This window comes from Protomyctophum parallelum (assembly GCF_964188405.1).
Source record: "Protomyctophum parallelum genome assembly, chromosome: 1".
Lineage (NCBI taxonomy): Eukaryota > Metazoa > Chordata > Actinopteri > Myctophiformes > Myctophidae > Protomyctophum > Protomyctophum parallelum.
In genome coordinates this window covers 38,968,864-38,990,564 of record NC_139697.1, presented here as the reverse complement: position 1 = coordinate 38,990,564, position 21,701 = coordinate 38,968,864, and the positions used below count along the sequence as shown (strand labels likewise).

Sequence of the window (21,701 nt, the reverse complement as noted above, 5' to 3'; positions counted from 1 at the left end):
TGTTTTGCTATTCAAGCAAAAAAAAAATCATTCAAATTGAGCTGTAAATATCAACTCTGTCAGGTAGAAACCTTTTATGTCCAACTGTTACTTTTCAGGATTCAAATAAGAAAATAGCTAAAGTAGCAGATCTACAAGCTCAAAAGGCTTTTGAGCTTGTGGATCTGCCATGTAAGATTTATTTTTGAACGTCGGTACAAAGGAAGTGAACAGCCAGACAGAAGGGACATCTGCTCAGGTCAACACAGCGTGTCACCTGTGTGTCCCTGTGCTGGCACATCTGATAGGAGACACAATGAATCACATTCAATTCAAAGGGGCTTTACAGGCGGGAGCGAACTCAAGTTCCCTCAGCCTTATGTTCCCTCAGACCTATCTTCCCTCAATCCTATGTTAGAGAAAACATACTTTTACAATTTCAGAGACAACACAGAGACAACATATTATATGATCTTACTCTGCCTTTCATCCCATTGTTCCCTCTCCTGTTCTCTCCCTTCGCACTCTATGCGATCTTGTCGATCTTCCGTTCCGCCCCCTCGTTCTCGACCCGTCGCCTTTTGTGACCAAACAACCTTGTTGGAAATGGAAGCCTGCAAAAGCAGGCAGAACTAAAATAAGGCAGAGTTGGAGAACCGACCTTCAGGAAGAAGTGGCAAGGTGTTATACATGATGTAACATAAAGAGACTGACATACTGCATGGCCTATGAAGTTGTCTTGAGTGTCTGGAGAGGAATTATGTATGAAGGTACAAGAGCGTGAGTGAAAGAGACACCCTCTCTTTGTACATGAATTCAGTGAATTCACTCTCAATCTCTCAAGACTGCCAACAGCAAGGAGAAAACATATTGCAGGTTGCATGAACCGTAGTGCCCTCCTGCTGTATGTCGCGACCCCATACACATTGTGACCTCCTACATCTGCTATATTTTAGAAATATGAATATGAATTTGAAAGTAAAAGTTCTGGGTTCCCAGAAGAACTCGGGGTTAGTAGTACCACCTCCTGAGCAGGGCCCAAATTAAGTTCTGAGAACATACTGGTAATCTGAGACAGAGTGCCGAAGCATAATACTGTATGAAAACAAACCGTACAATTTGCTTAGTTCTTGTAGTCGACAAGAGCCATTATTCTCATGAAGTGAGATCATGGCCGTGCGCTACCCATTGAGCAGCACTGTAGCACAATACGTGAAAACCCTAACCCCAACTAACAGCATTGGCTGCGATGGTACCGTTTTCTACCCATTGAGCTATTAGACAGAGCATGAGTTCTCACCGTATACCTGAATTGTAAATATTGCAACTGTTAGGTTAGGTTTGAATATGAGATGCATTGCCATTTGCCCACCTTTTGATCCGGCTCCGGTTGGCTTGGTGTCAGATTTGCCAGTCTTCCTCCGGTTGTCAAAATGGAGACGACTGCCATCTGGAAACACGTCATCTCTCAGCAAATGATTGATGGACCTCACGGACAGTGCTGTAAGTGTCATAACGAGATGATATATTACAGGTAATGATCTTCCACCCTGGGCTGAATACTGTATGTGGCATTTTGGAATCCAAACTACTTAGATCTGCTCTTATGAGGTTCAATTTGACCTCTTGTCCCCTCATTTTTATGCCCCTTCCCTTTTCACCTGCGTAATTATTTCAAACAATCAGCCAGTGATCTATGAATGAAATATAGTCGTTAACAGAAAGTCATTTTGGGTATAGCTATATGCTCGGGATTTGTATTGCCAGTTATTACAGTGGCACGGGGTGCAGTTCGAAGACAGGAAAGAAGAACACAGGACACGAGTCACACGACAAAGAACACTAGACTGGGACAGCAAGAATTCAGTCACACTCTGTCAGTCAGGAGGAGTAGAAACTAAACACACACCGAAACACAAAACAACAAGCTACTGTGTATGCCTAGACTGCAGGTGCACGTGTGGTATTGCAAAGTGGCTAGGGGGAATAACTCTACCTGGTAGTGATGCGCAGGTTAGGTCTTTTCATAAGGAGGAGGACTGGAGAATACTGACTGTCAGCACTGCCTACTGTATAAACCTTGTTGGTTCCTGACAACGGGGGCCAGTTTCGAATTGCCACCCATAAGTGCCCTTTGAGAGGTTTTGAAGGAGTCAAGGGATTTGCATGTCTTAATGACCGTTGGTAGGGGTGTTCCACATTTTGGTGGCATAGCAGTGAAATTCATTTAGTCTCTTGTTTGTGCCAAATCTGGGTTGCACATGGTTGGGTGTTGTGGGTGTGGACTTCGTTGAAGATAGGTTGAAAAGTGGTGAAGTGGTCCTTTAACTGAACTGACATTTACTTGCATCGAACACAATGCTACAACACATGTCTATGAAATATATCGATGAAATCTATGAACAACACATTTTTATACGATATGGTCCCTGCTACATGTGTATAACTGCATTACTGCAGAGGTATTTGATTGAACAAGGAGGAGGGGGAACATACTGCAGAACAGTGCATATCCACCCTGCGTTATTAACCCCCCCCCTTCTCTCTCTCTAGCTTCTCTCCTCTACTTACTGGTTTTCCTGGGTCTTTCTCACTATTACAATCTCTCTTTTCCCCTTAATGGCTCTCTGGGTTCTTCTTCACTCCTTTCAACATTTACGATTGGCGCGTGCGTGTGCGTGCGTGTGCGTGTGTGTGTGTGTGTGTGCGTGTGCGTGTGCGTGCGTGTGTATTTGCGTGTATGTCTGCACCTACTCTTCAGGCGGTCAGAGTGTGTTTCATTAGAAAAGGGAAAGGCTTTAATGTATGAACAAGCGGAATGTGTTGCACAAGTCTTTTGTTGTGAATGCAGGCAGATGGGGAGGAAGAAGTATTCAGATATTTTTTTTTACGTACGTACAAGTAGCAATACCTGCACAATATAAAAATACTGTACTCTGTTACAAGTACAGTAATAAGCCTGTATTTGATTAGCATTTAAATACTTACTGTACAGTACCAAAGTAGAGGTCTAACATGACTCAGAGAGACGATTATGTCCTATGAAGAGTATCTGAAGAGGAATATGTATCAAAGTGGATGAAATAATTTTGATGCTATTGAAGCTCTTTTCATAATGTTCCAAAATTGCACATTAGGACTCTGCAATACAAACATTTTCAGTCGTAAGATTTTATTTTGCTTTAATCCATTCTTCTCTTCTCTTCTCTTCTCTTCTCTTCTCTTCTCTTCTCTTCTCTTCTCTTCTCTTCTCTTCTCTTCTCTTCTCTTCTCTTCTCTTCTCTTCTCTTCTCTTCTCTTCTCCACCATCCCCCCTTGTACTGTAGACTCCTCCCTCATGTCTCCTGCACTAGTCTGTGTCCCTCAGGGGGACAGTCACAGGGAGACCCTCAGGCTGTGTGACAGGCAGATACATATTCAGCTGTCAGAGGAGATGCTGTCCCTTCACCCATAGTCTCTCCTCTGGGGGTTAACATGACAGGACATTTTTCATTTTCTTTGCTATCTCACCGACTGTTGTGCACTGCAATAGACGTCTACCTAGTTAGACCTGTAAGCCCCCTGTGTCCACTGGGCTCTTTTTTTCTCAGCTGAATATGCCAAGGCAGGCGCCCGAGTTGAAAACAGTTTGGCTTCCAAGCCTCATGTGTGAGGCGCAAGGCAAGTTCACCAAGCTGCATGCTAGAGTTTACAAAAACGTGGAGCTCCAATGATTTACATTATATTATACACTTCTCTGAAACAGTCTGTGCACATGACAGCAATTCTTTTTTTTTTTTGGCATTTATACTAATCTTTACTAGTCGTCTTTCTCAAAAGAAAGTCAAGAGTCTCTACTTTCATCGGGGGGAGGGGGGTGTGTGTCTGCGCAAAATGTAATTCCTGGAAACGCCACTGCCCTGTAGTCTGTCATGTTATGCTTTAGCTATTGAAAAATAGCAGATCTACAAGCTCATATCGCGCCACCGAGTGGCGCGATACGAGCTTGTAGGTCTGCTATTTTTGAAAAAAATCGAAGAACGACTGACATTTTTAGAATCTGATCTCAGGTCAGAATGGGTTAAGATTATATCTTCTGCACGTCTGCTTAACTTTTGAGTAAAAGTGAGAGAGACAGGAAAAAAAAGTCAGAGAGACGGGATGGCATGAGGTAAAGTGCCTCGGTATGGACATTGGAAGGGCTGTTTTCTGTGGCATTGGAAAGTGGACATATACTCTGCCAAGTGATATTCTCTGCATGCCTCGGGTCAAAATAACAATTTGGTTTGCCCAATGTGCTAAACATAGAAGATTTTGACTGACTCAGTTTTAAATCAGAGCTGATGGGTGCCTGCCAGTTGGGTTTACTGTACAGACGGCAAACTATAAAATGCACGAAACAGACTTTCTCGCACATAACTCAAGCTCTGTCTGGTCGATTTACTTATAATACATTGTCTCTGTTGGGTGGAAACCTAAATTACAAACCTAATGAAAACCAAATGAAATAGGCAACATGCGTTGCTGGTTACAAATCACCCGTGACTCACGACATGCGCTGTCAACACTCCCCACTGACAGGTAGTTACGGTACATCAAAAGGGCATGTGAGCTCAAACACACAATTCAACATTTTGGTTTTAAGATGTTGATATTCATTTTGTATTCATCCTTAGGACCCCAAATCACACCTCGGAAAGCATGACTGTCTATTTCAGTGTTTTTTGACTGGGGTGGTCATATTTTGACAGGAGGAATTGCCTGTCATGATTTGACCCCCCTGTATTAGGTTGTATTAGGATGTTGATATTCATTCATCAGCCAACACTCCCCACTGACACCCCCAGTACCATGACATGCGCTGCCAGTTACAACTTCTGTTCAGGCTTGATTAACAGTGAGTGAGGGAAGACGAGCTCTCATATAGACACTGCCATGAGGGGCCTGGCTTTCACGTTCCAGGCACTGCAGAGACTGCCGTCATCACACTGTGAGTGTGGAGTATAGGAGTAATCTGGATAGAAACGGCAAAGCCACTGCTATGGGAATTGAAGCCACATCGGGTTATTATTTTTAATCACGTCTTCCTGCCCAAAACTCGACTGTCTTACTTAACCATTATGGTTGAGCGGAGTCCCTCAGGGCTATATGCTAGTCGTGTATTTTCTGTTTCCATGTTATCGTGTGTATCAGTGTGTGTTCACGAGGCACTGCAATGGATGTTGTCATGTTGACGTAAACTTTAAATGTTGTCGCTATCGGGCAGAAGCCTCTTATCTCCGTCAGATAATAGATGAAGAGGCGCTGCATGGGACCGTGAATATCGCAAACTGCAAACGGGTGCTCTTTGGAAAGTTAAATTCCTTTGTAGGCGTCACAGTGGAAAACTATACAGTATTAACCCCTGGCCTACAATTAACGGAAAAAACGGAATTAATCTAAAAATCTAAACCTCCCCCCTTCAGTTATCGGGGGGTCAAAAGAGCAAAAATTTATATTTTTTCGCTAATATCACTAATGTTGGATGTAATTTACCAAAAAACGGCTGAAATCCACATGATCGTGCGCTATCGTGCACGTGCGCCGTCTCTATGTGCGTCGCTGTAAAAAATGTGATATTTTGCGATGTTTTGGGGTTGATTTGAGGTTAATTTGACTTGGATATGAAAAATATAGGATTAGCTTAGCAATCCGGACCAGCCAAGCTAGTGACTAGGGTCAAAATACTGCCGGATGTTGTTGATCGTTGAACCGGAAGTGACTTAGGAAGATTCGTCTATTTTGGCCAAAATCAGCATAATGGTGCATTCCCGCCATCTGGTGGCAATTCGAGAGAATACACTAGGAATGAAAAAAAAAATTCTTGTATGTTAAAACGATGAATTAAAAATATGCCAATTTGTTACCCAAACAAAAAAATTGGGATTGGCAGTCCAAGGGCAGAACTTCAAGAGTGTAGGACCAAGGCAGCTCTGTTCAGTTCAATAGAAAATATGTCATAATTATTTCATAAAAAAGAAAGGGTTGAAACATACAAACAAACAAACATACAAAAACATATCTCTGCCTGCAGAGTGTTGTCTTAGTGCGTGGAGTGTGTTTTGGAGAGAGGATGTATGCTTCCTCTTAAAGTCTGGCCTTTGATCTGTATATTTTTCACGGGTGACTCACAGCTTCTCGGGGGTTCACGCTAGGTTTTCTTAAGCGCTGTCGGGGGTTCACGGGGTGATTGATGAGAGCTCTCTATGGCAGCAGCCAACTCGTGGCTGGGTGTCATGGCCGGCAGTATAATGACAGATGTGGGTGGTTTTAGAATAAACATCTGCCACCGGCCACAGTATCAAAGTACCACTTTGACGTGGAATTCTCTGCCGAAGGGTGTAATTTGACGGTTGTTTGGTGTGAAAAAGGACAGGTTGAACATTGCATTTGTTATGTTTCTGGATTCAGCTGACAAGGTCAATGCTGTCGAGTATGGAATATGTTTAGAATGACAATTTCCCTCCCGCTTAATCCTGCAAAGAAAATCAACTTGTCTAACGTGCCACCATTTTTTATGGGAGCTGTCAAAGTGATTGTGAAACTGTGTCAGTGAAGAATAATATACTCTCGTCAGCTTGTAAATCAAGAAAATTGAAGCACATTGTGTCTTTTTAAAAGACACAACATGTAGCAGCATACACGATTCATAAGAATGACCATGTTGCGCTTGGGTGGTGAAGTGGTAAAGTGCCTGCCCATGCAGTAGGCCTACCCGAGGCCTTGGGTGGTGAAGTGGTAAAGTGCCTGCCCATGCAGTAGGCCTACCCGAGGCCTTGGGTGGTGAAGTGGTAAAGTGTCTGCCCATGCAGTAGGCCTACCCGAGGCCTTGGGTGGTGAAGTGGTAAAGTGCCTGCCCATGCAGTAGGCCTACCCGAGGCCTTGGGTGGTGAAGTGGTAAAGTGCCTGCCCATGCAGTAGGCCTACCCGAGGCCTTGGGTGGTGAAGTGGTAAAGTGCCTGCCCATGCAGTAGGCCTACCCGAGGCCTTGGGTGGTGAAGTGGTAAAGTGCCTGCCCATGCAGTAGGCCTACCCGAGGCCTTGGGTGGTGAAGTGGTAAAGTGCCTGCCCATGCAGTAGGCCTACCCGATTTATGGAATCACTGAAAAATCTGCCATTAATTTCTCTCATAGAGATTTATAAAAAATATTAACATAAGCCTAGATTCATGATCATATAGAACATTTGATTCTGTGCTAATAAAATAATCCTTTATTTAGCTACCATAAAACCTTTGATATTGGGGAAAAGAAATGTTTTTCACAATATCAAAGGTTTTATGGTCATGACTCATGAATGATTCACCAGAATCCTGCATGGCTTGCTTCTAGGCTTAACCCATTCTGAACGGAAACCCATTTTGGTGTTAGCATCATGTTATGCTTTAGCTATTGAAAAATAGCAGATCTACAAGCTCATATCGCGCCACCGAGTGGCGCGATACGAGCTTGTAGGTCTGCTATTTTTGAAAAAATTGAAGAACGACTGACATTTTTTAGAATCTGATCTCAGGTCAGAATGGGTCAATCAGACCAGTGTGTGTCCAGTGGAAACCTCGTATGAATCTGATCTCAGGTCAGAATGGGTTATAATAATTGATGTAAACGCTTGTTGTAGTGTTGAAAGTGGCGCTCACAGCAACAGAGCGGAGAAGGAACACACGCTGCGTGCCACCGCTGCCATTGCAATGCATTGGGCCTCAATTTCCCAGAACCCTTTGCATGCCAGTGCGACTGCATGTTTTTGCAATGACGTCACCATCCCACACTGTCCGATGGAAACCCTGCATGTCATAAAACGTATTAAAAACACGACATTGAACAATGTCTTTATTGGAAGGGAAGCTGTTCTACAGTCAGGGAGAGTGTTAATAATAATTATATTATTATATTGCCCCCGGCCTATTACACGGTATACTCCTACAACCTGGTGCGGACTGATTCGACTGCCAATCTCTCAGTCAAATCATGCAAATAAATTAATAAATATATCATGTCGACCATAGACAAAATTTGGCCAATCAGTTCCGACTATAGATTCTTAGTCGCGGGGACAGCCCTAATTCAAGTAATATTTAATGTTGATGATTCTGGCTGCACCATTTGTATAATGTGTTTTGCCAAGTGGACAGCTATAGTGCACCTACCTGTAGTGCGTATGTCAGTGCTTCTTAACCCATTCTGACCGGGCACCCATTTTGGTGTCAGCATCATGTCATGCTTTAGCTATTTAAAAATAGCAGATCTACAAGCTCATATCGCGCCACCGAGTGGCGCGATACGAGCTTGTAGGTCTGCTATTTTTGAAAAATCGAAGAGCGACTGACATTTTTAGAATCTGATCTCAGGTCAGAATGGGTTCATCAGACCAGTGTGTGTCCGGCGGAAACCTGGTATGAATCTGATCTCAGGTCAGAATGGGTTAAAGAGCGGTCCAGGGACCCCCAAGGGTCCTTGAGAGTGTTCCATGGGGTTCCCAGCAAAATGTTCTACTTCTTACATAATATACTATAGTAACTATACTAATTGAAAATAGAAGATCTACAAGCTCACAGCATGTTGCGTTGTGATGCATTTTGAGCTTGTACATCTGCCCATTTCAAACAATTTTGAATAGCCTGGAAAGATTTAAAAAAAAAATCTTGAACACTGAAAATGACTGTTGATGAGTTAATTACTGATGGGGAGAAAAGAGTAAAGGGACGATGAAACTCTGATCAAAGTGTTTAACACAAAGAGAAAGAAAACCAAGAAAGAGTGAAAAGGGGAAAAACCAAAGAACATGCCGTAAAGGCAATGGCAGAAGATGAATTAGAGGATTTATTTCACACAACGAGAGTCTTCTTATTCGTCTTGCACTTTTTTTCAAATTAACTAAAGCGGGGGAAAAAAGGCAAGTAATTATGGACGATTTATTTCTCGAATCGATCTTTGCATTGATTTAGGTAAGTGGTTGATGAGAGAGAGGTGCTGATGGTCTGAACAGAGCTGGATTAAGAAGACGATGGTGATCGGCTTTAAGACCTCCTTCCCGCTGGAAGTTAACACCAAATTATTTTCACACGCATGATGCACACACACACGCATGATATAGAAAAGGCCTAGTTTGCAAAGAAAGAAACAGAGCATGATTGATTGGCACTTGCGGGCTGTTTGGAGCTATAGGGGCCCCCCGGTGCTATAGAGACATGCTAGTCTGTGCATACATAACTGTATGGCTTCTGGTTTCTGAAGGACACATCGGTTTATATCGCCTTAGGGAATTAGTCCAGAAGGTGAGATGCATCAATGGGGCCCAGTGCCTCCCTGCTTGGCCCTCAGCATCAAGGTTGAGGGCCCCCAGGACATGCTGGCGTCATGTCCTGGGGGTGAGGGCCCCCAGGACATGCTGGCGTCATGTCCTGGGGGTGAGGGCCCCCAGGACATGCTGGCGTCATGTCCTGGGGGTGAGGGCCCCCAGGACATGCTGGCGTCATGTCCTGGGGGTGTACTTCACTTGTACATCATGTCCAGGGGGTGCACGTGTACATCAAGCTGCTTCACGCTACAGAAACAGGAGATGGCTTGGCAAGGCTTTACTTATTTCTCTGTGTGTGTGTGTGTGTGTGTCTCTCTCTCTCTCTCTCTTCTTTAGTACCTTAACTTTGCCTCATTTAGAGCACATCAGTGTCTTCTGCATATGATGTTTTGTATTCATTTCATTTCCCCACTGCTAAATGCCCTGGACTAGATGGGGATTGCAACTGCATGGGTTGTAGAATAATTAAATCTCTCTTTATGAGGCTGTTGTTGGACAAAAGGACAAAATATCCCATCAATCCTTACTCAATTTTTCAAAATAATTGGCTGCTAGAGTAATGGTGATGACGTGCACTGATCGAGCGTCGCTCAGTGCTCCTGATGCAAAATAAGTAATGAGTGAGGCTCATGTCTGGTGGACAACTATTATGCCCAAAACTGTTACTTTTCATGATTAAAAAACCGCGACTGCAGTGGAAAGCGCTATAGCCTTATTTATGTGGTATGCACTAGTCTTTACCGGCCATCGTAGTGCCAGGAATGACTTTATCTATTTGAACATTTAAGGAGGCTTGTATTTGGAAAGATTTTGGTCGAATGGATTGAAAGGATTGAGTACCACGCTGACTAAAGGTGGTTAGGTGACCACCGATTACCGAACTACAACATGACGTCACGAGCCGCGGTGAAGAGCAAACCACCGCCACCGCTCCAGCCCTTCTCTCTGTTTTTACTCACCACCGCTCAACGTTATTTCAGCTCCGGTGGTCAGCTCACCACCGGAAATCCAGACTATGAATAGGCCTTAAATCTTCTGTCATAATAAATAATATCTCATCAGAGCCATTTAGTAGTGGCAGTGTGACAGGAAGATTACCTGCCCCGTTTGGTATATTTAATGTAGCACTAAAACCTTTTTGGCAGTGAAGTGAAGTCTACATTATGGCATTCACAGAATAGTTGAGTATTCGTCAAAACACTGTTCGACACTGTACATCAAGGGTCAATTATTCTAAATAAATTATTCATTTACTTTTCTACAGCAGACCTCCAACCAAGTACTAATCCATTCATGATGCATTGTTGATTGTTTTCATATCGGCATTCAAGAAAGATTTTCTTAGGATAAAGCATGCCTCTACGCTCAGTGGGGACAACACTGTAGAGTGTGTAAATACTTTACTTGCTGTTGGTGAGTTCATTACTGTAGATTCTTCAACAAGTTAGATTGGAGACGTGACATGCCGTGATGACATTGTGGACTTGCAACTCTGATTCTAACCCATTCTGACCGGGCACCCATTTTGGTGTCAGCATCATGTCATGCTTTAGCTATTTAAAAATAGCAGATCTACAAGCTCGTATCGCGCCACCGAGTGGCGCGATACGAGCTTGTAGGTCTGCTATTTTTGAAAAAATCGAAGAGCGACTGACATTTCTAGAATCTGATCTCAGGTCAGAATGGGTTCATCAGACCAGTGTGTGTCCGGCGGAAACCTCGTATGAATCTGATCTCAGGTCAGAATGGGCTAAACAGCTGTGAGTTTAGTCTAATCATAGTCTCCTCTCGCAATCTCCAAATGCTTCCGTCATACTCCTACAGTCTGGAGAACGGAAGCTCTGATGATGAGCAAGTGATAAAGCGGAAATGTATCCTAATATAAATCAAAATAATCTAAGCATACTGTGTAGCCTATTGCTTGCTGGGGGGGTGTAGAGTTCCAGACTCTATATAGGCTACCATTCTGAGATTGTGGAACTTAGAGTTTATATTAACCCATTCTGACCTGAGATCAGTTTCATACGAGGTTTCCGCCGGACACACACTGGTCTGATGAACCCATTCTGACCTGAGATCAGATTAAAAAAATGTCAGTCGTTCTTCGATTTTTCCAAAAATAGCAGACCTACAAGCTCGTATCGCGCCACTCGGTGGCGCGATATGAGCTTGTAGATCTGCTATTTTTAAATAGCTAAAGCATAACATGATGCCGACACCAAAATGGGTGCCCGGTCAGAATGGGTAGAGACGGCACCCGGAGGAAACCCTGAGGCCAAATGGACGTACTGGTAGTGCAGCTCGAGCCAGCGCTGGTCCGTTGACTATCATTGTGCACGTTTCTGTATCGTAAGGCGTATCATCTGTACATACAGTACATGACGCTATTATGTCGCAGGGATTTACCCCCCAAATTGAACCCTTGATGCTGAAGTATAGCATGGAATGGCCTTCCTCTGCGTATAAGGAATTGTGCTGCATTTCCCTCTTTTAAATACAATCTGAAAAAATGGTTGCTTGAAAACAAAAGCTGCAACCATTCATGATTATTTTAGGTGTATTTCTTTTTTCATGCTGTGTTCCCTATGTAACGTTATGTAAATGTATTCCACTGTTTGAATGTCTGTTTTTCCGTTTTGTGTTTCCTGTGAGGACTGCGGATGACAATTAGCAACTGCGCTATATCCGGTGTATTTACGTCCATGTGACGTCCATTAATATGCATTGTCCTGTCCAAATAAACAAATACAGTAAAGTAAAGTGCCAAGCAGGGAGGCGCTGGGTCCCACCTTTAACCTCAACAGGTGTCTGCCATGTCTGTAGTGTCAACCTCCCTAGTAGTCGATGTGCAAATGCACCAGAGGGTCAAGCGGGAGTTCAGTCATCCCAATGAACAGAACAGCATGGAACACATGGGGTGACGGGTCGGGCTTGATTGTGGAGCCATATGGCTTCTGGTACAAAGGACTGAGCAGGCCGCTTTGTTTTGTGCTGGGAGGGATGATGAGCATACGTCTGAATGCCCTTCCCCAATAGCTCATCATGGACGGGATGAGAGGGATCAGGGATAGCGGATAGAATTGACACATTTGTGCATTTCTTTTCCAAGGATTATGACGGCTTGGGGAAAGGGGACATCAAGGCTGTGTTGTGAATTATCTGCATGCTGTCTGACTGGCAGCCTCTGTTGGACACTCCCCATTCCCTGCATCCACAATCACACATGTGTTTGCCATCACACCACTCAACTCATTAGCCAATCACAGTCTAGGTGTGCCACATATAACCAGCAACTCACCCCACACACCTCACTCAGTCTCCAGCCTTCACACAGGCAACATGCAGCACCTACAGACCTCACTGAGTCTACCCACTACTCCTGCCATGTGTACTTGACCAAAGTAAGCCTTTGTTCCCATGTACTGTATTGACTTTAATATATTATTTGTACAACATGTTGATCGGTTATTGCTCACTTTGCCATAATGTTGAGATAATATGCTGTATTCTGAGTACTTTGCCATTGCACTAGGTGCTAATGTATTCCTTTGTTTGTTTGTAGAAACCATGGATTAAGGAGATAATAAACCTGACCTTGTTGATAATATACCTTGGTGTCACATACTCTCTCTGACCGGGGATACTTGGGTGGTCAGCTCACAGCCCACAAACTCAACCAGCAGAATATTTAATAGCTGTGTTGCCTGATAAAATAAAATAAATATCCCATATTCATAGTTCAATAAAACCCAGGCACACATTAATTCAGTTCAAAGTTATTCACCGGTTTTCATTATAATAAGGTCATGTTATTCTCTATTTTGTGTACTCAGATGTCAGGTTGTCTGAGTTTTTAGGATTGTCTGGCAGGGACATGGCTCTCTGGATGCTCAGAGGGCTCTTTGAGTCTCCCGTGACTCATTCAAACCGCTGTATTGATGGGAGTGGTACTAGCAAACAAACAAACAACTGGAAGATAACGATCCACCGCGCTTCAGAAACACATTGTATTGTAGTGTAGTGCATTTACCAGCTTGTGTGGGTTGGAGCAATTTATACTTTCTGAATGTCGTAGGCTACATTTCAAGTATTTAAGTGCTTTTTTCATTTTTGTCTAATAAAGTATTCAATCAACGTAGCTTGACAAAAGCTACCTACGTCACTAACTCACTATTTCAGTGTCACAACAGATGTGGAATGGCACTCGTGACTTTGAGTTTGTCCGCCATCACATCAAAGGGAGATTCTCCATTGGCTTCCACACAGTCATGTTTTATTCAGTCACTCAGTGTCCTCAGCCAAATTACCAACCCCGTCAGAACACCTGTGTCTTGGCACCAAGCAGTGGTTTAAAGTACAATTACCGTACAATGTTGTGGTATTTTCTTTACTTTTACTGGCCGGAGTATTTCCAAATATACCTATACTTCTACTCCACTACATCTCAAGAGGCAAATATTGTACTTTTTACTCCACTACGACTTATTGAAATCTTGAGTTACTATAGTTACTGTGTAGATTTTTATTAGAATGAATTACAAAACACACACAATTGACCCTCTTCACATGCACTCATACAACACATCGCATTTGTCACACCGTCAAATCACCCCAATTAGGAAACTGCATCAACACATGCACCACTGAGAAATCCACTTCAGCCGATATTTGACAAAGGGAATGAAATGATTGTATCTGAATAGCCCCGGCCCCCCCCACCCGTAACTGTAGTGAAAACCACGTGTCTGTCTTCTCCCATAATTATGTCAGGAACGCTGCGTTTAAGCACATCATTGCGTCATTGGTTATCATTCAGCATCGTATGCTGGCTATCATTTTCTCTTGCCGTTTAAGCATAACATCGTAGGGCCTGCTCAAGGACTACAGATGAAAATGAGCTTCTGGCTAACTCTGTTCCATTTACATGGATATGAAAACTGACGTGTTGATTAATGCATTGTCCCTGATAAAAAGAAAAGTAAAAAAAAATGTTCATGTCAATAAGGGAAACATGATGAGAAATGACTAATTAAAGCAAAGTAAAAGCATATGGAAATGCAATTTATAATGAATATTATTATATATGAATATGAAACTAATAATAAAACGATAAGCTTAAACACTAAAATAGACATGATAGACATGTATAAATAGGCCAAGCATGTAGGCACTGGCTGTGAATAAGGACACTTTTTATAAAGTGATGCAAAGTGTCATGAATGGCGGACTCATCTAAAAGTGCTGTCCCATTCCTTTCACAACAATTTGGAGCCCTTGCGGCCTAGCTCTCACCCTCAATCACTTACACTGACGTCACTAAAGTCAATGAGTGTTCAGGGCTTGAGGGAGGCAATTGGGATTGATCAGACCAAAAACAGGAAGTGGCAAGTATGTGATTAGCAATGAGCTTTAGACATTCTGTTAAATCAATATAGTCAACCATGCCATTACATTTCTGTGTATCATTTGTAACCTGAAGTAATTGAAATGTATCTGAAATGAAATATGTAAAATGTAAATTTGGTCAGGATGTGAAAACAAAGTCCCTGATGCTATGTATTGTATATAGTATTGTATATAGTTATAGCACGCCATAGTACATATGTATAGCATAGTAGTAAATATGCATAGTTTATATGTATAGTGTATGTATAGTTTCATTATATAGATATTCCACTGTTACTTTCTTAGCTTACGCATGTTTCATGATATTGATAAATGCTTTTATGTGATGTATTCCCATGCTTTTGTTCTTGCTTAAATGTAAGTCGCTCTGGATTAAGAGCGTCTGCTAAATGCCTAAATTGTAAATTGTATGTAGCTAGCATACTAGCATTCACATTGTGTGGTGCTGAGTGCTGACCATGTGAGGCTGGAAATATAGTGAGGAAAGTAGTATCTGTCTTTCTTTATCACTTCAGCACCTAAATACATTTTGGGCCTTTTAAAATGACAGATGTATCACTCACAGCCATGTATGTTGTGATGTACGTGGCACATTGTGAGCTTGTATAGCCGCAACTTGCAACACTAGATTTCTTTGTATAATGGGATGAATCTAGAGTTGCAATACCCTCCATTGACAGCCATTGATCCAAAACGAATTTCCGATCTGCTTGTGTTAAACGGCGTTCAATTCATCCTTTTCTGTATGAGAGAAATGTGTCTTCTCTCTCCTCTCTTTCATTGGACTGTCAATCTGCACTCGTATTGGCTGTACGCCTCTGTTCCTTCCTGAAGTCACTCGTATTGGCTGTATGCCTCTGTTCCTTCCTGAAGTCACTCGTATTGGCTGTACGCCTCTGTTCCTTCCTGAAGTCACTCGTATTGGCTGTACGCCTCTGTTCCTTCCTGAAGTCCTTCTGTGGAGATGGCTGCTTGGAGTTACTACAGGGGGGTTCGCCAAATCTTTGTGTTATAAGAACCTTTTTACTTTAACTACATTAACCCTAGCACCATCCCTATTCTCAGTGTAACATTTAATGGAAATAGATAGGATATGCAAAGGGAACTACTTTTGCAGAATGTGTTGGTTTAATTGTTCTAGTACCATAGTGTCCGTGAGCTTTGTAAGCTATTGTAAACAAAACAGCTTGACAACTTTGCACTGCGTTACACAAGCTGGCAGACCTGCAATTGTATTGTAGTTGTGTGATGCTATAGTATGATCAAGTAGTAGGCATTCTTTTACAAAACGAAAAAAGAAACGGAACACGGAGGTGAGAGGTTTCTGCCCGATGGCAACGAAATGTACAGTAGTAATACATTTCATCTGATTAAATGAATGAGTTAAAAACTGTCTCTCTCTCTCTCTCTCCAGGTGCGTCTGCTGTACTGTTCCCAGGAGGAGGCGGAGATGGTGTTCCGTGCGGCCTGGGCTGCCGACCAGGCCGGTTCCAGCCACATGTGGTTCGCCGTGGGGCCGGCACTGTCGGGTCTGGGCCTGGAGGGCCTGCCCAAGGCCCTGTTCGCCATCCGACCCCAGGGCTGGCGGGACGAGGCACGCAGGTAGGGTGGCGGGGTGGGGTGGGCTTTGGCTGACTGATGGGATGGATGGATGGATGGATGGAGCAAGAGGGGGACATGGGGGAGAGAGTTGGGGAAACATATTGTTTCTGTCAGGCAGACACATTTTCTTTATCTCCATATTTTAACTTTTTGTGTTTTGGGGGGGGGACATTATTTAACCCATTCTGACCTGAGATTCAGATTCTAAAAATGTCAGTCGCTCTTCGATTTTTCAAAAATAGCAGACCTACAAGCTCGTATCGCGCCACTCGGTGGCGCGATATGAGCTTGTAGATCTGCTATTTTTCAATAGCTAAAGCATAACATGATGCCGACACCAAAATGGGTGCCCGGTCAGAATGGGTTAACGCCCTACTTGATCATACTAAAGCGTCACACAAAAGCATCCGCAGTAGCAGATTGACAAGCTCGTCGATCTGATACTTTTGATGCTCTTGAATTTTAATCCTGAAAATTACAAGGTTTTCGACACATAAGGTTTCCACCAGACGGGGACAATATTGACGTTGGCGTGTTTCTCTCGCTATAGTTTCTCTTTTTAAAGATCGACGAGCTCAGAACGCGTCGCTTTGCGCTATACATTTCAAGCTTGCAGATCTGCAATTGTTTTATACAGTAGCCGTTTGATCCTGTAGTGTGATTTTTTTTTTCTTTTTTCGATAAAACACAAACGTAGAATATGGAGATAATGTAAGAGGTTTCTGCTCGACAGCAATGACTTGTAGAATAATTTGTAGAATAATGTTTCCATCCCTCTCTCTCTCTCTCTCTCTATTATGCTCTCTCCATTGTTCTCCCTATCTGTCTCTTTATCTTAAACATTCTGTATGTGTGAATCCCAAAGCGTTCTATATGGCTTACAGTCTGGAATGTTGCCCGAGGAGCTGAGAAATGTTTGAATTTATTACGCAGTGTAGTTTGTGCAGCGTGGTAGTATCTACATGGCTCTTTAATGCGTCGCTAATCTATCTGCTTAGACTCCAAGCAGCTGGAAAGAACAGTATGCACCTTGAATCTTTCAGGATGATGGGGCATATACAACAACCCATTTGCCAGAGAATGTTACCGTTAAATGTTTCGCCAAACATCTGATGTGTTGAATGTCAACTTTGCAAGGCAGCTGTGCCGTCAGCAGGGGGCTTGAGCCCTTCATGGCGCGCCCCCTGAGCGGGCCGTTTGGCCAAGTGAGTGGCCACACTGTGTGGCGTGGAGCAGTGGTGGAAAGGCATGATTCTAAACTACGTCTGTCTCTAGCCCATTCTGAACGGGAACCCATTTTGGTGTCAGCATCATGTCATGCTTTAGCTATTGAAAAAAATAGCAGATCTACAAGCTCATATCGCGCCACCGAGTGGCGCGATACGAGCTTGTAGGTCTGCTATTTTTGAAAAATCGAAGAACGACTGTGACATTTTTTAGAATCTGATCTCAGGTCAGAATGGGTTAATCAGACCAGTGTGTGTCCAGTGGAAACCTGGTATGAATCTGATCTCAGGTCAGAATGGGCTAGACAAAGACCCGTCCACGGTAACGCCCCGCCTTCATCAGGTCTCAGAGACCTGATACATTTTGCAAAGTTCTTAATTTGTCACTGCTGTTTGATCTGCAGCACTGATTAATGTAATTTCACGTGTAAAACTTGAAACATTATTGTCCTGGAAAAAAGGTCCCTTTTCCCTTCATCTTTATCCTTTATAGTATAGTAGTATTAGTTTACTATAATTTGATGAATTCACGATAATCAACACAAACACTCATGTTACAGCGTTACGCGTTCAAACTATTATTCAAGCAAAGCAAACGGCCTAAACAATATTAGTTTGCCTCTGTAAAAGTTACAAGTTACATGGCTGCATTCTGGAACGTTGTCTGTCGCGCATGCCAAGCTGTCGTTCTCTGTCCCTTGTACTGTACCGTACAGTAGCTATCCCTCCCACATCGGAGGTAGGCCAATCAGAGGCAGGCGGGGCGTTACCATGCCTGGAGACGGACGTAGTTTAGAATGATGCAGTGGAAAGTACAGTTACTTAAGTATTGTACTTAACCCATTCTGACCTGAGATCAGATTCATACGAGGTTTCCACTGGACACACACTGGTCTGATTAACCCATTCTGACCTGAGATCAGATTCTAAAAATGTCAGTTCTTAAATTTTTCAAATAGCTAAAGCATAACATGATGCCGACACCAAAATGGGTGCCCGGTCAGAATGGGTTAAGTAAAATGCTGAGGTCCTTGCACTTTACTTGAGTATGTACTTTTACTCCACTACATTTATTTAACAGTTTAGGTTAGTAGTTGTTAGGTAGATTTGGATTAGTATTACACAACGTACATTAACCACTTCAGCCCTATACATTTTGGCCATTTGAAAATAGCCGATCTAAGTAACTATATAACTCTAGCAACAGTATTTCTATATAGTGCAGTATTGATACTTTTACTCTAATACAAAAACTCCTACTTTTTCCTCCACTGGTGTGAAGCCCGCTGCTACTGACTATTATTGTTAGATACCATTAAGTGAGTTAACAAACGTAAAATGACTTAATTCTACTGGATCTCTTCTCCACTAGTCCCTCCCTAACATATTAATTTGTTGATGAAATTGACAATTTATTTTGTCTTAGTTTTAGTCATCATAGCTTCGTTTTTATTTTGGTTTCGTCAGTGAAGAAAGGTAGTCGACAAACATTTTTCATCATAGTTTTAGTCGACAAAATTAACACTGCTGGTGGGCAGGGCCAAAAAAGCCATTGGGCCAGTGGGGCCATGGCCCAGGGACCCTTGGCTCTCAGGGGCCCTTCAAGGAAACTGGAGTGGGGAGTGGGGGTTAATCCGTCCCTGCTGGTGGGCTGAGGTCGCCACTGGGAGCTTTCTCGTTTCTGTGATGCCTCTCAGCCCAAGGGCCCAGGGCCTTGAGATGCCTCCCAGCCCCCAGGGGCCCAGGGCCTTGAGATGCCTCCCAGCCCAAGGGCCCAGGGCCTTGAGATGCCTCCCAGCCCCCAGGGGCCCAGGGCCTTGAGATGCCTCCCAGCCCCCAGGGGCCCAGGGCCTTGAGATGCCTCCCAGCCCCCAGGGGCCCAGGGCCTTGAGATGCCTCCCAGCCCAAGGGCCCAGGGCCTTGAGATGCCTCCCAGCCCCCAGGGGCCCAGGGCCTTGAGATGCCTCCCAGCCCCCAGGGGCCCAGGGCCTTGAGATGCCTCCCAGCCCCCAGGGGCCCAGGGCCTTGAGATGCCTCCCAGCCCCCAGGGGCCCAGGGCCTTGAGATGCCTCCCAGCCCCCAGGGGCCCAGGGCCTTGAGATGCCTCCCAGCCCCCAGGGGCCCAGGGCCTTGAGATGCCTCCCAGCCCAAGGGCCCAGGGCCTTGAGATGCCTCCCAGCCCCCAGGGGCCCAGGGCCTTGAGATGCCTCCCAGCCCCCAGGGGCCCAGGGCCTTGAGATGCCTCCCAGCCCCCAGGGGCCCAGGGCCTTGAGATGCCTCCCAGCCCAAGGGCCCAGGGCCTTGAGATGCCTCCCAGCCCCCAGGGGCCCAGGGCCTTGAGATGCCTCCCAGCCCCCAGGGGCCCAGGGCCTTGAGATGCCTCCCAGCCCCCAGGGGCCCAGGGCCTTGAGATGCCTCCCAGCCCCCAGGGGCCCAGGGCCTTGAGATGCCTCCCAGCCCCCAGGGGCCCAGGGCCTTGAGATGCCTCCCAGCCCAAGGGCCCAGGGCCTTGAGATGCCTCCCAGCCCCCAGGGGCCCAGGGCCTTGAGATACCTCCCAGCCCAAGGGCCCAGGGCCTTGAGATGCCTCCCAGCCCCCAGGGGCCCAGGGCCTTGAGATGCCTCCCAGCCCAAGGGCCCAGGGCCTTGAGATGCCTCCCAGCCCCCAGGGGCCCAGGGCCTTGAGATGCCTCCCAGCCCCCAGGGGCCCAGGGCCTTGAGATGCCTCCCAGCCCCCAGGGGCCCAGGGCCTTGAGATGCCTCCCAGTCCCCAGGGGCCCAGGGCCTTGAGATGCCTCCCAGCCCCCAGGGGCCCAGGGCCTTGAGATGCCTCCCAGCCCCCAGGGGCCCCAGGGCTTTGAGATGCCTCCCAGCCCCCAGGGGCCCAGGGCCTTGAGATGCCTCCCAGCCCCCAAGGGCCCAGGGCCTTGAGATGCCTCCCAGCCCCCAGGGGCCCAGGGCCTTGAGATGCCTCCCAGCCCCCAGGGGCCCAGGGCCTTGAGATGCCTCCCAGCCCCCAGGGGCCCAGGGCCTTGAGATACCTCCCAGCCCCCAGGGGCCCAGGGCCTTGAGATGCCTCCCAGCCCCCAAGGGCCCAGGGGCCTTGAGATGCCTCCCAGCCCCCAGGGGCCCAGGGCCTTGAGATGCCTCCCAGCCCCCAGGGGCCCAGGGCCTTGAGATGCCTCCCAGCCCAAGGGCCCAGGGCCTTGAGATACCTCACAGCCCCCAGGGGCCCAGGGCCTTGAGATGCCTCCCAGCCCCCAGGGGCCCAGGGCCTTGAGATGCCTCCCAGCCCCCAGGGGCCCAGGGCCTTGAGATGCCTCCCAGCCCAAGGGCCCAGGGCCTTGAGATGCCTCCCAGCCCCCAGGGGCCCAGGGCCTTGAGATGCCTCCCAGCCCAAGGGCCCAGGGCCTTGAGATGCCTCCCAGCCCCCAGGGGCCCAGGGCCTTGAGATGCCTCCCAGCCCCCAGGGGCCCAGGGCCTTGAGATGCCTCCCAGCCCAAGGGCCCAGGGCCTTGAGATGCCTCCCAGTCCCCAGGGGCCCAGGGCCTTGAGATGCCTCCCAGCCCCCAGGGGCCCAGGGCCTTGAGATGCCTCACAGCCCCCAGGGGCCCAGGGCCTTGAGATGCCTCCCAGCCCCCAGGGGCCCAGGGGCCTTGAGATGCCTCCCAGCCCCCAGGGGCCCCAGGGCCTTGAGATGCCTCCCAGCCCCCAGGGGCCCAGGGCCTTGAGATGCCTCCCAGCCCCCAAGGGCCCAGGGCCTTGAGATGCCTCCCAGCCCCCAGGGGCCCAGGGCATTGAGATGCCTCCCAGCCCCCAGGGGCCCCAGGGCCTTGAGATGCCTCCCAGCCCCCAGGGGCCCAGGGCCTTGAGATACCTCCCAGCCCCCAGGGGCCCAGGGCCTTGAGATGCCTCCCAGCCCCCAAGGGCCCAGGGGCCTTGAGATGCCTCCCAGCCCCCAGGGGCCCAGGGCCTTGAGATGCCTCCCAGCCCCCAGGGGCCCAGGGCCTTGAGATGCCTCCCAGCCCCCAGGGGCCCAGGGCCTTGAGATGCCTCCCAGCCCCCAGGGGCCCAGGGCCTTGAGATGCCTCCCAGCCCAAGGGCCCAGGGCCTTGAGATGCCTCCCAGCCCCCAGGGGCCCAGGGCCTTGAGATGCCTCCCAGCCCAAGGGCCC

General features: G+C 46.4%; 1 protein-coding gene across 1 annotated transcript in view; it reads left to right on the top strand.

Moving 5' to 3' along the window:
* LOC310869860 (glutamate receptor ionotropic, NMDA 2D-like) overlaps positions 1-21,701 on the top strand; it is a gene marked incomplete at its 5' end in the record, with an annotated part of 215,730 nt that overhangs the window by 50,179 nt on the left and 143,850 nt on the right. The window contains 1 exon segment of the mRNA XM_083780822.1: positions 16,115-16,302. Within this exon segment, the coding sequence (XP_083636948.1) occupies positions 16,115-16,302 (188 nt within the window).